The sequence below is a fragment of the Lucilia cuprina genome, chromosome 5, assembly GCF_022045245.1.
Source record: "Lucilia cuprina isolate Lc7/37 chromosome 5, ASM2204524v1, whole genome shotgun sequence".
Lineage (NCBI taxonomy): Eukaryota > Metazoa > Arthropoda > Insecta > Diptera > Calliphoridae > Lucilia > Lucilia cuprina.
Window position 1 is genome coordinate 3,815,898 of NC_060953.1, and position 19,243 is coordinate 3,835,140.

The window sequence follows — 19,243 nt, forward strand, 5'->3', positions numbered from 1 at the left end:
TAAATTGTGCGTTTCCGCTTCCGGTGTAAGGATTTTTTTCTTTTTTTTAAATAACAAATTGTTGTTGTATATTATTTGTCAAGCTAAACTAAACACCTTTAAACACGCAATTTTCTATGTAGAATGTGTGTAAATTTTTAATTTTCTGTTTTACAGCCTAAAAATAGACTTTAGATTTTGTACAATTTTTAAATGGAATAAAAAAACTTTATATAACTGATTGAAATGATTTTGTGTTTAAAATTCTAAATGATTATTCCATCAATAAGTGTGAACTTAAGCTGATTAAGGATATTTAGTGTTATAGGACTTTTTTTGGTTTTCTTCTCTTTTGTTATTTCTTTTTTAATAAAATTTGCCAACTCGGTTGTTTTTTTCAACGTCTGCTTTTAGGCTTTGAAGAAAGCATCAATATAATGATGTGACTTCCCTTTTATTAAAAAAGTTTTTATAATTCTTTTTAACTTAGTTTTTTTAGCTTTATACACTTTATATAAAGGATAACAAGGATTAAATGATTTTTTTTGCAAAATTAAGTTTTAATGATTTTAAAATATTGCAAAAATAAAAGAGAACAAGGGATTAAGTATATAAATTATAAAAATCTTTAAGTTTTTATAATTAAAGTATACTTTCCGGCTTAAATTTAATACAAAACCTTAAAGCATACTTCAAGGTCAAAATAATTAAGTTACCAATAGTTTTTTGCTTTTTGTTTATCTTAAACAATCTAAATGTTTATTTCCTTTAGCAATTGACGTTATTTAAAAATTAATATTTAAAAAATGGGAAAAACCTTAATTTTTTTTTTTTAAGAATATTTAAACTTCTAGTTATTGCTCTAAAACATGCTAAATTGTATTTGATATATGCAAACATTTTCTTTAGAAATATTTAAAAAAATTTGTTTACTTAATTTAAGTTACAAAATAAATCCATCCAACAAACATTTAGATTATTGTCTTTCTTTTTCTTGCTATACCTCTATTAGCCTTAATGTTTGTGGTCAAATGACATGCAATTTTTATAACTTTTCAAAATGAAAAAGAAGAGAAAAAAAACAAACAACTAAAACGGACTAAAAACAAAAATTATCTAAAATCACCAATTGTCACACAAAATACGCTTCATATAATTTAGAAATCTAGATATTTTAGTCTTCATATACTAACTGAAAGCTTTCACCCTCAAACAATCATATTAAGGTCAACAGCAAAATTGTAGTAAAATTTGGAAACAATCGTTGTATTCTAAAAAGCCATAAAGTAATAATAAATGTCTCACAGCAGGACACAAATAAAAAGGACCTTTTGTTTTTATAGTGTTTTCTTTTTTCTCTGTATTTTTAATTTACGTAAAATCAATAATAATATAAAGACATTATGGTTTTTATTTTCGGTTACTTGCGGGTGTATGTTGGAGTATGGCGGAGTTAGCAAACATCATGGAAAAAGAAAATTGTTTTTATAAGGGACAATAAGTTAGAGAGATTTGAAGTAAATTCTATTGGTCTTAAAGGATATTTATCTTATAGTTTTAAAAATAACTAAAACTATAGTATAAAATTGGGATTAAAAAATTAAATTAAACTTAAAGTGGAAATAATCAAAAAATTTTAAAGTTAAAGTTTTAAAATTTCCTTAAATAGTAGATACTGTAACTTTATTTAGTTTAAAATTGTTAAAATATATCTTTTATATTTAAAAGTGTATGCTTTAATAACTCACCCAGCTCCAACCTAAAAGCCCACCCTATTTTTAACACAATTCTCTTAGCATACAAAAGTATGCTTTGATTTTTCATCATAAGATCAAAAACCATATTAAACAGCTTTGTCCATATGATGTTGAAAAAGCAAGACGCAAAAAAAAAAACCATACAATTGTGTTCAAATTATATGAATTTCAATTGTAAAATGAAATGTAATTTTCGTTTTTTTTTCTTCCATTTCTTCTCCTGCTTACTGTTTTGTTTGTTGTGATTCTCTTTTCATCTTTTATATACGCTAAGCATTCTATACATTTTTTGATGATGATTGGTTTCTTTAGTAATAACGATTTTTTATTATACATCATTGTTATTATGGCTGGTATTTGCACAATTGTAAATATATATTATATTACAACATATACATTCATATGTTGTAGTATATACCAACATTTTAGGAGCTTCTTGTAGATAATTCCTAACATTCTCATTATATATATCACATTCTTCCATATAAAACTACCTTTCATCATACTCTAGTCAAACCACGAGAAGTAGGGGTAGGAGCAGAAGTAGTAGTAGTAGTATTAGAAGGAAGAAAACTAAAGAACTTAAGCCTCCTTTAGAAAACAAAATGCTTTTTATTTGTATGTACATTCGTTATATTCCTGCTAATAAGCTTTCTAAATTGTATAGAATTGTATTGTTGTTGTATTAAACGTTCAGCCAACCATAGAAACGTATTTTCTGTTGTTGTTGTGAAATTACTAATAAGGTTATAGAAAATTGTTAAGGATATTGATGATGACGTCTTAGTACAATGGCTTAAATAAGAAAGCGTTATTTTAAAAGTAATTGAAAACGATATGTTGACGTTGGCAAAAACTGGGCAAATCTTTAAAGGTCTGTAAAGTTTAATAAATTGTTATAGTGAAAAGAGTATTTCATTGCAAGAAGCTACAGCTAATATCGCATTAATATAAAATAGGAAAAAAACTTCAATTAATTAAAGCATACTTTTGCTTGTGTTAGCAAATAAACCTTGACCTTTGTATTATAAACATAAATCTAGCACATAAGTCTTAGGTAATTGTAAATATTTAGGATTTAAGTTTCAGTGCAAATTTCACATCTAATTTAAGGCAAAATATTGAAATTTTAACAATTAGTAACACCTTAAGTTAGGCAACACTTTTTGAGTTTAATTGTTTAACATCATAGAAAGTCTTTTATGATAAATTAATAAATTTTAACAATTTAGAAAGTCAACTATACGAAATAAATAAACATTATTTACATAAAGTGTTGCCTATTTAAAGGATGTACGAGAATTAGGGCGAACTTTGAAATAAGTGTAGTCTATCTTAAGGTTGAACATAATATACAGTTTTTAAAGCAACTAAATAGGTATAGTTTTTTTTGTAAATATCTTTAAAGGCATATTTTTCATTTTAATGTCTTTTTATTTTTTTTTTTTTAAATTTTAAAAAGACATTAAGGAAGCAAAGACTTTTGAAAGTATTTAAAATGTAAAGAATATCTTAAGGATGAAAATAAAGCACAATAAAACACGAAATTGTAAAAATCATACAGTATTTCTATAAGTTATTGTATATATACAAAAATATTATAATCAATTAGATATTAAAAATCATTTTGAAAATAATATTGCCTAATTTTAGGATAAAGAGCTGAGAATTTAATAGGAATGCTTGTTAATAATTGAAAAATTCTATTTATTTTTAGAATATGCATTCAAGTTAAGAAAACCTTTTAACGAAATTAAATTAATTTATTACCTCGCATTATAGCGTATGAAAAAAACTTTAAAACTAAAAACATTAAAGAATATCTTAAGGATTGTAACAAAACTCTAAATGCATTTCTTAATAAAAACCGTTAATTTAGCTTTTTTTGCTCCCTCACTCTCTTTTAACTTTATCAACTGAAACGTGCAATTTAGGCATCATTTAATTTTAATTTCATGCTAAATGAATTTAAAAATGTGTATTTTCTGTGCATGCACGCTAGATGTTAAAACGAATTCACTTTTTTTTTCTTTTCTTTACACATTTGAATTCAATCTTGTTGACTCCCCCAGAATACATTCGAGTTTTTTTTTCATCATCTTGTTCCTTCTGTAACAATATGACTGAAAAGCTGTAAGGAAAAACACGAAATGTAAACGTGACAACAACCTTACTAAAACGTCAAACTAAAGACAAGAACAAATTACACATTATTGTTTGATAGTCGACAAAAAAAAACAGCAGCAGCAAACAACAATGTAAGCGTTGTAAGGAAGAAATATAAAAACATATATGTTTTATAAGAATGAAAGGAAAAAAATATCTTATTATATTATAATAAGAATATATGTTTTTAGAGGAAAAACAAAATAAAAACTAAAATAAAAGCAGGAGATTGAACTTGTTTTTTTCGTGTTCTTTGAAGGAAAAAAATAGATTTATAATGATGAAAAATATGTAGAGAAATAAACAAAAATAATATGTTTAAGACTAAAACGCACACACACACTCACATGTCCATAAAGGTAAGATATAATTCTTAACATTAGAGAATCAGATTGTATAAGAATAGTAGATTTTTAGGGGCAGGATACAGGTAGAGGAGGTGTGTGTATTAATGTCTAAAGTTTATATAAATGTGCTTGGACTTAGAGTAGTATATAATATGTTTGTTATATGATAAGAAAACACAACATTATGTAGGAAGTAGAAAAAAACCTAAATTTAAGTTAGAATTGATGAACTAGCTTATTGTTTCTATTATAAAGCTTTCAACGCTTAAATTACAATATATATGAAGATAAAATATTTATAATGGAATGAAGAAAGAATGTTGTAGGTTTAGATGTGTTATAAGAGACAAAATAAAAGTATTTTTGTTTGAGTGAGCACATTAGATTAAGAAATGTGTTATTGAAATATGCTTTTGTTTTAATAAGATGGTTTTAAAGCCTAAAAGTATGCTTTGAATGTTGATTAATGTTTTATTTGTAGATTCATTAAAGTATGCTACACTTTTCATAATAATTATTTATATAGAAAATGTTGCTGTTTTTTTAGATTACCTGTGACGTCTTTATCTGGACTACAGAATTGTGAATAATTATCAATAAAATCCCTAAAGCATGCTAGATTTTTTGATTTTTTTTCTTTTCATTAAGAAATAGAACATGTGTATCTATTTGGAAAATACATTTTAATGTCCTCAATCCTAAGAGTATGCTACACCTTATGAAACAATCCTAAAAGTATGCTACACTTGTAAAAATTCACAAAAAATCTAAAAAAATATTAAAATGTTTTAAAACATTAGCTTTCCTTACACATACTTCCAAATACTGCATTTCCAGTTAAAATCCATGCTCGAAATTGTCTTCCTATCTAAAGAAAAGCAATTAATAATTTCTACTATTAATTAAGCCATACACTAGGCTTTAAAACTATTGTATTACTAAAAATATGCTATAGTTTCTAATTAAGTCGCTGTTGTATGTTTATAACAAACTATTAACTAAATAACGCTTAATTTCATAAAGAAGCAAATATTGTAGGAATCAGTACATTTTATTGATTATGTCTAAAAGTAGAATTTATAAACTATATTACTCCCTTTATACTTTAAAAATTAATTAGAAATAACAAGTTATAGCTGCTTCAAAAGTAGACTCTCCTTTAACAAAGACAACATTTTGAGAACGTTGTCTTTCTTAGATCAAAATAAGTTGCAATTTTCCTCTTTCTTATTCTATTTTAACTTTAAATGATAATCAAATTTTACCATAAAAGGGCAAATCTAAAGCCAAAAAAAAGAGTTAGAGTTAAAGAAACCATACCGCTTTAACCACAAGCAATTAAACTTGTCACAATAATTGCATTTTCACATTGGCAACAGCAACATACACAAATGTTGCTCTATGTCCTAACTTAAGGACAGCAACTACTACTACATACATACACACTAAGAAATTTACAGACTTGTTTAATACCAAAAACAGAAATAGAAGAAAATACTAACTAAAATTTGATACTTAAACATACAAACCATTTTTGCAGTTTACATTCTTACTAAGAGTTTGTATAGAGTATAATGCAACAACTTTTTAGCAAATTGCTTAAGATAAGCCAAAAGACTTTTGCCATAAAGCCTTTTTTACTTTTAACAATAAAACTGCAACAGCAGGGGAAATTTACAAAAAAGAAAACTACAACTAAGAATGAAAAGTATTTAGAAAAGACGAAAAGCAGCCAACAAACTATTTGGAAATTTGAAATCTTTACGTTGTTAACGCAAGAAAAAAAATGAAGCAAAAAGTGAAAAAAAAAACTTTTTTAAGCTTTAATTTCATTTGGCTAAATGAACAAAAAAACATATAAAAGAAAATGAAAAGAAATCTTAAACTCATACACTATTACACACTCTAACAAAGAGGCAAATTAAATTCCTTTAAGGATTAAACAAACAAACTTTAAATTGTTGCAATGATGATGACGATGACGTCGACGACAACTGCTGATAAAACAGCAGAGCAATATAAGAGATAAGTTTCTAAATAGCATCAGTTTTAGTTTTAGATAAGGAGGGGATTTCTTTATTTCCAACTTGTTCTTGGTGTTAAACACTAAATGCCAAATGTTCTATGTGGGATTCAATAAGTAGTTTCAATTTTACTTCGTTTCAAGCTGTAACCTTTGTTAGAGATGAAAGGTCATTTTGAAGGATTTTTTATGAAGGAATTAAAGGTTAAGAAGTTTAAGCAAATGAAAACTAATTAACACTAGTTGGTTGAATAGCATTCAAGAGGAGAGTACCTAAAAGTAGGCTTTAAAAATAAAATTTTTAACATCAAAATATTGTGTGTTTATAGGATTTTGGAAAAATATCCCAAAAGTCGGTAGTTTTAAAGATTTTCTACTTCACCCTCAAAGTAGGCAGCAAGTGTTCTTTGTTTTTAATATAGCAAAAAGTATTGCCTACTTTCGTACAAACTCCATTTAATTTCAAACATAATCATCATATAAATTTTAATAAATCTGATATTTTTTAATAAAAATTCAAGATTTTTGTTTAAACCCTAAATGTAGGCTTTAATTATTATATTTTTTAAGAAAATGTATAGCCTTTTTATAGGCTTTTTCAAAATATTGTGAAATATTGTTGACTTGAACAAAGTTCTAAAGATTTGCTGTTTGCTGTGTGTTCGGTGATGAATTAAATGCTTATAAACTAAAAAGTGTTGCCTAATTTTAAATTTAACAATTAAATTATCAAATAAAAAAAAATAAATTTCAAAATATTTTTTTCTAAATCTCTTAGTTTGGAAATTTTCTTATATTTTGAAATGTGTTTTTTGCAACATTTTCAATATTTTCAAAATTTCTGCTAAATTTAAAAAAAACCTATCGTTTTCATTATCATTTTAGACACTTAATAAAAATTAATCACATTTATAAAGAAAGGCACTTTCACACTTAAATAAACTTAAATTTCTAGAAATTGTTTTGTTTAATTTTCAAGATTAAAAGTACTAAAATTTTTAATACCATTTAAAAAACAATTTTTAAAAAACTAGAGTTAAAATGTTAGAAAATTTTTAAAGATTGAATAAAAGAACTAAACTTACCGCTGCGGCCTTCACTATCAGCTGGCTTGAGCTGTAAACCGCGGTTCATCTAAAAGAAGAAGAAAAGAAAAAAAAATAAAGTTAAAAATAAATTTCTATAAATTTTTTTGTCTAAAGTCAAAGGTTTTCTTTAAAACTAACCTATTTAAAATTGTAAGCAAAATAAAAAAGGTAATATTGGGTTGTTTAAATAAAATTGATTGTTACAACATGCTATGTTTGTGATTTTATATTCAATGTTGTTGTTACTATTGTGGTAGTTTATGTTATTATCCTTTATCCTTGAATAATTTATTAACAATGATGTTGGCAAATTTACGGGGTTCATAACAAATCACACTAGCAAAACGAAAGGAGTTAAATTTAGTTTTATATTATATGCTCCTTTAGGTATGCTTTAAAATTCTAGCAAATTAATGATATTATATAAAAAGGGACAACTATTGAGTAGCTGGATATTGAATTATTAAAATGAGGCAAAGTGGAAGTGAAAGATTCACGTTTAGAATAAAAATTGTTGTACATATTCTATAAGAACCACATGTTCTTTAGAAAATATAATCTCTCGCTTTTGATAGCGTCATATTTTCTTTAGAAAATGTTGTCTGTCTTTTGAGTAATCTACATTTTCTACAAAAAACTCTCTTTCTCTTTCGCGAGTCACATTTTCTATTAAGAATTGACTCTCTCTTTTAAGAGCGTCACATATTCTACACACAATTTTGTCAAATTTTCTATAAAAGGGATAACTATTGAATATCAGATTATTGAATTATTAAAATGAGATTAAGTGTCAGTGAAAGACTCACTTATTGAATAAAAAACTTTGGTCCCTATTCTGTAAGAACTTCATATTGTTCAAATAAGTCATATCACTATTTTTTTTTTTTAATTAAAAGTTTGTGTCTCTTTTGACAGACTTTCACTTTCTATTGAGAATTAAGTCTCTCTTAATATAGTATCAAAGTGTTTCTATAAACAATTTTGTATCACAATGTATAAAAAACCCAGCCAGAGAACCATTCTTTTACTCTCTGTCTGTCGCTGCTTTTGAGAAACCAACATTTTCTATAATCAATTTGTCCCTATTTTGAGAACATCACATTTTTTAAGAATGTCCTATTTTCTACAAAAAATATCGTCTCTCTCATTTGAGAGATTCATATTATCTTTAGAAAATTATTTCCCTTTTATAAGGGATTTATATTTTCTTTAGAAGATGCTGTCTCTCTGCTAACTCACATTTTATATAGAATAATTAGTTTCTCTTAAAAAAGTCTCACATTTTTATATAAAATTTGCTTTTCTTTTCAATATACTCATGAATATTGAAAATTGTTACTCTCTTTCGAGAAACTTATATTTTCTATAGATCTATCTATCTTTTTTTTGTGCGGCTCACTTTTTTTGTATAGAAAATGATTTACATTTAAAGTTTATTTTTAACACCCAAAAAGTATGCTTTACCCTTTATTTCACCGAGATACAAATTACCCAACAGTTTTTCTGCTTAATTTACTTTGTGTATGTGTTTCATTTCAGATTTTATGTTCAAACGGAATATTCAATATATTTACATTTCCCTTTTAGCTGTTATTCGATCATAAGTTGCAAACAATTTTTAATTTTTCAATTTTTCAATTAAATTTTAATCAATGTCAGGGCAATGTCACTTTGCCACATAATGTTAAGTGTGTGTATGTGTGAGTTTTTTTCCCAGTTGCACTACCATTTATACAGGTTTTTAAAAAATAATTTTCCTGCATACGTTTATAGATTTTGCTGATTTTGTAAAATTATATAAAATTATTTTTATTTTTGTTCGGTTAGTTACTGACTGAGCTGACTGACTGAGTGATTTTGGTAAAAGAGAAACGGCCTTAGTTGGCTGGAAAATGATGCTGATGCTGATGATGGTGGTGACTGCCTTATATATGCTGGTGTGGACACTGCATTTCAACTATGTGTAAGTGTTTGTGTGCTTAAAGAACATTATGAGTACTTATTCATTATGCATTAAATGTAAATACGTTAAATGTTGTCCAATCATTAACATAATTGAATTACAAACATGACAGAGTCATATCGAAATTACTTGATTGTATGTATATATGTATGTATGTGTGTGTGCTTGAGTACAAGTATATTTGTTTGTATTCTTATGTAGATGTAGGACAACAACAGCTCCTAGCTAAAGTTTGTAATAAAAGCGTCATTAAATTTTGTTGCTGGCTGGACTATATGCTAAAAGCTGATGCTGTTGGTGCTGCTGCTGATGCCGTTTAATACTAACTCTTGTTGACTGTTTTGAACACAGCAAAATAATGTTGGTTGTTGCAATATTGTTTGGTCGTTCGTTGGCTCTATCGGTCTTTTAGCTGGTTAGTTGTTCTGGGGTTTTGTGTATATGTATACGATGGATGATTAGTGTATATATTTTGGTTTTACGAAATTGTTGTTGACGTTAGTGTTGATGCTTTAGTGCCTCATGTTTGGTCTCCCATTGGTAAACATTACTCTTCATTGATTATTATTGAAATGCTGTAAACATACTCATGCCTCAAACACTCACATACATACACACTATCGTTGGCTTTTACACTCATAACACTCGCTTTAAAAAAAAGAACTCTATGGGCATAAAGTCTCTAATATATACAAATGTTTGAAAGAATATTAGAGTAGGGGTTGTGTCCTAACCCTCTGCCTTATATAGTTAAGTGATATTACAAAAATGTTTGTGGTGGTGTATTTGTATTTGATTTTAATGGTTTTTCAGTTTTAATTACATTGAAATATAAAGTAAAAGATATTATAGAGTCAAACCATATACCAAAACACAAACTGTTTTTGCAACAGTTTATTGAAAGAAAATATTGCATAAAATTGTATTAAAAGTGGTATGAGGATTAAGAAATTGTTTTAAATTGTTGGTGTTGTAAATGCTATAATTATGAAATATTAAAGCATACTTTAGGGCAAATTGGTAAAGTAATGGTATTAATTAATTTGAAATTTTTAGAAGAAATCAAAACCAGAAGTAACAAAAAAATCATATAAATTCTCTCTCTTTTGTTAAGTTCACTTTTTCTACAGAAAATATATCCTCTCATATTTTCTATAGAAATATTTTTATCTTACTAAAAAGGCGTACATTTTCAATAGAAAATGTTGGCCCTCATTAAAGAGACGTACATTTTCTATAGAAAAGGTTAACTCTCATTTAAGAGACTTACATTTTCTATAGAAATTGTTGGCTCTCATTAAAGAGACGTACATTTTCTATAGAAAATGTTAGCTCTCATTAAAGAGACTTTTATTTTTTATAGAAATTTTTGTCTCTCATTAAAGAGACTTAAATTTTCTATTGAAATTGTTGGCTCTTATTAAAAAGACTTACGCTTTCTACAAAAATTAAAGAAACTTACATTTTCTATAAAAAATTGAACATCTCATTAAATAGAATTACATATTTTTTAGAAAATGGTGTTTATGTTGGGAGACCAACATTTTCTATAGACAATTTTGTTCTATAGAAAATGTTGGCTCTTATTAAAGAGATTTTCATTTTCTATAGAAAATTTTGCCTATCTTTTTAGATACTTACATTTTCTATAAAAAAATGTTGTCTCCCTTTTGACAGACTAACATATTCTTTTAAAAAAACTATGTTTATCTTTTGAGAGACTTTCCCTTAGTAAATTAAATTTCTATTTTAAGACACTTACATTTGCTATAGCAACAGTTTTCTCTCTTATGTGAGACTCACTTTATCTAAAGAAAATTTTGTTTCTCTTTAAAAAGACTCATTCTTTCTATAAAGAATTTTGTTTCTCATTTTAAATACGCACCTTTCTATAGATTTTTTTCTCTTTCTTTCTCTCTTTCCCAAGAAACTTAAATTCACATACCTCTGCATGTTTATTTAATTTTTTTGCATACTTTGTTAATGATTGGCATTGCATACTTTTTAGGCTTTTTACTAAATGGTTGTTAAAAAGCTTCTAAAGCTTTATATTTACAAAATTTTCGATTAAAATCGTTTAGTAGTATAATTATCTGAAATTACTATTACAAGTGCTAATTACTTGCTAGGTTTTAAACTTTTTTTTTTCAATTCCATTAACTGTTAACCCCCTGGACATAATCATGGTTACTAAAGAGGGAGAGAGAGAGGCTGATTTTACGAAATAAAAACTAAAATTTGTTAAACACAAATTTGTTTTTAATACCATATAGGCATACACAAATACTAAATGTGATACTAGAGATGATCAATAAAATTAAAAACAGTGAAACCAAAAATAAAAGCAACAACTTAAATTGAAAAAGTCCACAAGAAAATTTTCAATATTTTTGTATACTTTTAAACAATTTACCCTGTTTGTATGCTACGTTCTAGTAGTAATAGTACATTTTGCGTTTTTTTCCAAATGATTGATATTTGTTAGTATGTTTAACGGGTATGTATGGGCAAAAATAAAAAATTGTCGTTCATTGGTTGCTTTAAAACTGCAGTGTACTGTACTGTAGTATGAGTTGGCTGTTAGCGTTCAATAAATTGGAAAATTTTGTTTTGTATTATTGCACTTAAACGCTTGATTACATTTAGTTTAAAAGCATTTTTGCTTGTTGTAAATGTCGGGTAATGTTATTTAATGTCTATGTGTTTTAGTTAATAGAGATTTTTGTTTCAGAAGGTTTGGAGGGTGGAGATAGGAGGACAACAGAAAATAAAGTGAATTTAAGTGCAGGAAAGTCTAAACAAAATAATAAAATGAAAAAAGCAAAAAAAAAAAACTTTGTAGAATTTAGTTTAAAAATAATGTAATTTTCTGGTAGCAGTTAGTGAAAATTTAATGTTATGATATTGATTTTAAATTAAATATATAAAGGATCAATTTGAACATGTTTTAATAAAGTTTTGTAGAATTTAATAAAGCATAATTTCAGGAGCAAATAAGTTAATGGAAAAATGTAATTAAAAGAATTTGCAATGAAAGATTTAATTTTTCATTTCTCAAACTAAATTCTATTCTATTGTCCCACATCTTCTGCTAGTCTTTTGAGGCCAATAAATTTTTATATAATCCCTATTCTTACTCTTTCCCTCTCTTGAAAACTTATTCATCCATAATTGTAAATTTCATATAATTAACATTTAGTGTTATTCAGTGCAGTCAGCCAGAGTTGAAAGTACACAAAAATTTTATTTCAAAACATACTTGTTCGGTTTCTCATTTTCTACATAAAACGAATGAAAGAAAAAAACATGAAATAAAAATTTTATATTCATTCTCTAATACCCAAATTGAAAAGCAAGCCAACCAAGAGGCAGACAGCTAAATGTACAAAAAATGTTCTTTACTTCCAAAAACCAAAAAAAAAAGAAGAAATAAAATCTAAACTATAACCATATAATAAAGTTGTTGTTTTGCATAATACATAGAGCTTTTACTAATTACACAGTTGTTAAAATACATAAAACGAGCAAAAAGAATTGAAAATAAAAACTTTTTGCATACTTTTAGGTTTATAATGACTAAATGTATGCAAGCAGAGGCTAAAGTGAATCTATAACTACCAAAGAGACATAGAAAGAGAACGAGAGCCGGGAGAGTGTGCTATGGCATGGATATGACTTAGAAATTAACATTTAATTAGTAAACATTAACTAAAAGTATAAACTGTTAAAAGAAAATTTTGCAAAAAACAGTATTTAAAAGGGTAGTAGAAAATGAAAATTATTGTTTTAAAATAAGGGGTATAAAATTAGGCGTTAAATGTAAAATTTTTGGGGGAAATGATTAGGTAAAGTAAAAAATTATGTTTTAAATTGTGATTATAATTTGAAATGCAATGGGGATTTACAAAATAGTTTAGCATTTAAAACTTCGATATTAATAAGAATAGTTAAACAAATTGTAAAGTATACATTAAGGGGATTTTAAGTCTTTACTTATAATTAAATAAAAAATTTTTCAGATTTTTGTTAATATTTCTCAAAAAATTTTTACCTAAAAATTTTAAATACAAAATTATTAAAAAAAAACAAAAAACAATATCAACAAAACTGTCTTTATTAAAATGTTTTCTATAGAGATTACAATGTGCTTGTCTGTTGAAAAGTAACTTCCTAGAAAAGTGACAGTTCTTTACATGAATTAGTCTTCGTTGAATAGTTTTCTATAAAAAGGTAGATTTTTTCTATTTGAACTAGTCTTTGTTGAACAGTTTCCTACAGAAAGATGTTTCATTAAATAGTTTTCCAAAGAAAAGTGACTTCGATAAAAGGTGTACTTAGGAAAAAAGTGATTTTAAACAGTTTTCTATAGAAATTTCTATATAAAAGTGTTATTGTTTAACAGTTTTCTTTGGAAAAGAGTTTTTATTGAACAGTTTTCTATAAAAAACGATTTTTTAACAGTTTTCTTTAGAACACGATCCTTTCAACAGTTTTCTTAAAACGCTTTCTACAAAAAGTGTTGTCGTTAAATAGTTTTATAAAAATTTTTAAATTTTTCTATATAAAATTTTATAAAATTGTAAACATACTACCTAATACACCTGCAAACTAGGCTATAGTTTTTTTGTTTAAACGCTCCTAAAGATAGATTTTAAACTCAGTTGCAAAATTAGTAATAAATTTCTAATTAAATTTGTATTCCCTTTTAGAAATTATTAAAGCGTAAAACTAGATTTTAGTTTTCATTTGCAACACCCCTAAAAGTAGGCTAAAAATGTTAAACAAAGTTTTTATTTAAAAATTTGTTATCAATTTCTGAAGTTTTCTGTAATATTTTTTCTTTTATTTAATAAATATTTTTTTTGTAATTTAAAGCTCTAATTTAGACAGATTTAACAAATATACAAATTATAGCATACTTTTAGGTAATATATTTTTATTTAACCCCTTATTTTTTTCTGGTATTGTTTATAATAAACAATGGCATGATTTTAGAAAATATTTTATATTAAGTTGTTTATATTGTAGTTTTTAAATGGTTTTTTTTCTCACAAAAATTTTTCCACTAGAAATTCTGTATTGTATTCCCTTTAAACAATAAGATTGTTGTTGATTTGGATTTTTTGTTTTGTTGTTTTTATTATTATATATTTATGTTGTTGTGCTTTAGTGTTTTTAGTTTGTTTTGTTTTTTTTTTCTATTTTGCTCTCCCATTTAATTTTAACTACATAAAATGGCAAAACGAAAATGCAATTAAAAATACGTTTTATGGCTTTGTTATTGTTACGTTGTGAATAGAAACCAAATGTACTTGTTGTTCTTGTTGTTGTAGTTGAACATACGTGTGCAGAAAATCATCTACACACAATAAATATATAGATTTTTATTTCTAGTTGCTAGTATTTTTTTTACCGACATCTTTCCGAGCTGTGTAGCAGTGGTCAAGGGAACAAAGCTTTATTATAGAGAATGTGGCACTATTTTGCTTTGTTTTTAGATTTTTTCCAATTTTTTTCTTATTGTTTTTTTTTTTTTTTTTTTTTTTTTGCAACACCATTATATAAAGCTGTAAAAAGTGTTTTTCATTGTTAAAATAAAAATTGCATCCTCTAAAAACTATGAAAAATATAGAGGGTTTTTGTATTAGAGGCAAACGGTCAGGGAAAAGGGAACCACCTGATAAGGTATGTTTGTGTAGTGTTTAAATAACTAAACTATGGTATCTTGTTTACATCATCTGATTGTTCACTCAGTATATGTGCAAACATACATATACTCTATATCTGAAAGTTTACATATGCTAGTGATGATAGCTAGAAACAAACATATGTATATACAGCTTAATATAGATCCCTCCGTGTACTGGCAAAGAGAGTGTAGAAAAAATATCTAAAACGCAACGTAACATATGTATGGGAGCATTTTGTTATCACAAACTTATTTATTTAAGAGGGGAATTTATGTTATAATCTTTAAATTTAATATATTTATTAGTTTTCTTTATAAACTATTTAAAATATAAAGAACAATAGTAAAATTTTAAAACATTAAGTTGTGAGAGCAATTTTAAAAAAATGTTTACTACAGTGCGTATGAGTATTATTAATTATGTATAAATTTGTTAAAAATCTTATAACTTCTAAAGTTTTAAAGCTACATATAACAAATAAGTCTTATATAAAAGCTAACAGAATAAAGAAACTAAAAACTCATAATACCAACTTTTATTAATGTATTTTTTTTAAAGAAAATTAAGCCTAAATTAAGTTTTAATAAAAAATAATTTAAATATTCAATCCTTTTCTTATATATAAGATTTTACTTAAAACTAGCGAGCTCAAATATTTGAAAGCTTTAAAAAAATTATAATATTTTTAGCGATTTTAAAATTTTAGCAAAATTTGAAAAAAATAAACTCCAGTACGTATGAGTTATATAAATTATTAAAAATCCTATAACTTCTATAGTTTTAAAGAGAAAAATTTCAAATAAAATTTAATTGAAAACTAACATAATACAGAATATATACAATATATAACAAGTTTTTCTTGGAAAGAAAATTTCACAGAAAAAGTGAACTAAAATTGAAAAAAGTTTTAAAAGAATTTCTTGAAAAAAAATCCCATAAATTTAGTGTCTCTGTTTTCTATAGTTCACCCTAGTGTTTTTCGCAGTTTTATCTTTCTTTTTTTTCCATCATAATCAATAATATTTTTATTATTATTTTTCAATAAAATATTTCCAATTTCTTTTTTCTCCTATACAAAACATAAAACATTCGTTTGTGTTATTAAACACCCTAGAGAGGTAGGAGGGGGAAAGGTAGGGAGGTGACAAAAGAGAGAGAATGAAAAGAAGAAAAAAAGTTTCACTTGAATTTTTCGTGTTACCAAAGGCAACATCATTTGCTGCAATTGTATAAGCAAAACAATAGATAGTAGTTACGCGTTAGAGGAAAAAAAAATATCTAGCTAAAAAAGAATCCATAAAATATATAGAAAAAAATTGTTGAAAGAAAAAAAATAAAAGAATAAAAATCCTTAACAAATTGTATTGAGTATGACATGGATAAATGCTGCTTAATCAAAAGTTAAGTGAAAGTTTTGTGCGGACAGTTTATGGACGACAAAGTTTTTTTGTTTTTTTTTCGTTTTGCTGTTAAAAGCACCAGCTGCAGTTGTTGAATAACAAAAACATCATCATATAGAGTATATCGAGTAGACTGCATCATCATTCAATCACATATGTTGGGGTTTTGTTAGTTCTTCCATGGACTTTACAGCAAATAGTACTTAATAAAATCTACAATAGAAACAAACTACTACTATGACTACAACACCCGTAGCAGCATCATGATTTTAATTCTGAAAAAAAGTTGTTGTTTTGTACAATTTTGTTTGTTGAAAAAATTTTTTGTAGAAAAAAAATCAACTGATTTGTTGTGTTATTGACTTTGCTAGAGTTTTGATAAAAGCTTTCATGTTTTATGTTGTCTTTGCCTTAGTTTTATTGTCTAATTAATACTTAGTGTAAAAGAATATGTTACTTTAACAATCGCCTGGAGGTAGGCTACAGTATTTGTTGAGATATTTTTCTTAAAAGGAATTTCGTTTAAGTAATAAGATATTTTAAAGATTTTTATTCAAAAGCAAAAAAAATATTTTTTTTCATCAACAATTTTTTTTACTGCAACCAATTTTTTTCTAAATATTATTCAAGTTTAATTTAATTTTAATCTGTTGGCTTTCGTTTAAGCTTTAATTTGTTTACCTAACTTTAAAATTTCAAAAGTTATATAAATTTCAAAAAAATTGCCAAAATTAATAATACTCATACGTACAGCCGTACAGCCTTTCTTGGAAACTGTTATTTATTAAAAAAATAAAATTTAAAAGGTTTAATTTTTATTAAATCCAAATGTTTAGAAGCATGTTATATAATTTATTAAAATTTTTATTTAGCCCCTTTAAGTATACTTTAATATTTCACTATGTTTTAAAAAAAACCTGTTAAAATGTTTCCTATTTAAGGTAAGTGTTTATTTAATGCTTTATTAATTTAGTTATATATTTCAATAATTTAGCCAAGTCACGTGAGAATAATGTTGCTGTTTGTTGTCGCGCTAACAGCAAAGTTAATTATCATTATTAGCAGCTTTTTAGGCTGAGTGAAAAAACACCAACACTTGTATTCGAAACTAGTAGTTAGTGGTGTTAAAATGCAAGATTAAAATTAAAATTACGAGCAAAACATGGTGAAAAAATGTAAGAAAAAAAGTGTCAAGTCAGCTAAATTATGAACAGCAAACAAATTTCATATTTGTAGCCTAAGAGTAGGCAAAGTAATTAGCTCAGCAAAGCAATAACAAGGTAATTTCGGTTAATTACAAAAAATATATACGTATTTGTTAAATAAAATTAAAAAAAAACAGCGAAAATAATTTTCTACACTTTAACAAGCATTAAGAGCCCAAAAGCAGACTTTATAAATAGTTTTTCAAATTGAGAAGAAATCCTCTTAAATATATGTATTTTTTATAATATCTATTTTTTTCTAAACTTTTTTAATAAGTCCTTTATATTCATGTTTTCTAATACGCTTTATATATTAATTTAACCCAAACTGAATTTTAAGTAATTAATTCATTTGACTTTTTGCTATTTTTGCAAACAAAACTAATATTCTAAATTTACACTAATATTATTATAATCTAACCCAAAAAAAGTTAAATAAAACCTAATTACAGGCGTGTAAAGCAAATTAATCTTTTTACACAGCAAACCAAACAATAAACCATACCCTGTTTTAAGCTATAACACGATATTACATTTTTTAAATAGAAAAACAAAACTAAAAATAAAACCAAAATTATATATTGATTAGCCTAAAAAATATAATCATTATTTTATTATAAACGCCTAAAAGTATATACAAATTGTTTTGGTTAAAATAATAAATGACTAACTAATGTGTAAACCAACCAGCATTAAATGACATTTTTATTAAAATAAAACAAATTAGGGAAGGTCTTTTCTCTTTGAAAAAATAATAAAACAAAAATATTTCATAAATTTTCTATAGCCCAATTTTAGGCGTTTTCTTTATTTTTCTCTTTTTTTAATAAAAATATTCAAATATTTATTTAATTGAGTTACTTTACGTATAATTTCTATCATTTACCGTATTTAAATTGCCATAAATTATATTGTTATAATATAATTTAAATGTTTCTAACAAAGCAAATGGTGGTTTTTTCTCTCTTTTTTGTACTAATATAATTTTATTTTGCTAGTTGCTGGCGTTATAAGTTTATTATGTGTGCGTTTTTTTTTCATTTCTGAATTTTTAATTGTCCCAAAATTAACTTAATTACTATACTATTAATTATTTAAACTATAGTTTTACATACACAAACACAACGGTAGACAGGCTTTTATTTAATATTTTTCGTTGTTTTATACATTTATTTAGCGGTTGTAGCTTTTTGTATTGTATGAGTAGTAGTTGACCAGTTTGTTTATGGTCAAAATATTTGTGAAAATGGTTTATATTTAAATATTTATATTTATGGCTGTAACTAATTTTAAGGTATTTAGGCTTAGTGTGGAATAATTAGGTTTAGATGGGGGTGGAGGACGGAAAAACCAGCAAAATCATTAAAGCAGAAAAATATTATGTTTTATTTCGATGGTTTTAATAAAACCAGTAATTTCTAATATTTTTTAATAATATTTTATTTCTTCATTTATAAACAGTAGTATAAATTAAGGGTGTAATTTGCTTTAAAAATATTTGTAATAGAAGGAAATTCAAATGAACTAGAACTGAACTAGAACTAAACTAGAACTGAACTAGAACTGAACTAGAACTGAACTAGAACTGAACTAGAACTGAACTAGAACTGAACTAGAACTGAACT

At 25.5% G+C, this 19,243-nt stretch overlaps 1 protein-coding gene across 11 annotated transcripts in view; it reads right to left on the reverse strand.

The window, feature by feature from the left end:
- The window catches only part of LOC111677987 (CUGBP Elav-like family member 4), a 461,863-nt gene that overhangs the window by 173,262 nt on the left and 269,358 nt on the right, over positions 1-19,243 (reverse strand). For all 11 annotated transcript variants that reach the window (XM_046951663.1, XM_046951658.1, XM_046951662.1 and 8 more), the window contains one exon: positions 7,358-7,406. In XM_046951663.1, the coding sequence (XP_046807619.1) occupies positions 7,358-7,406 (49 nt within the window). The remainder of the gene's footprint in view (positions 1-7,357; positions 7,407-19,243) is intronic.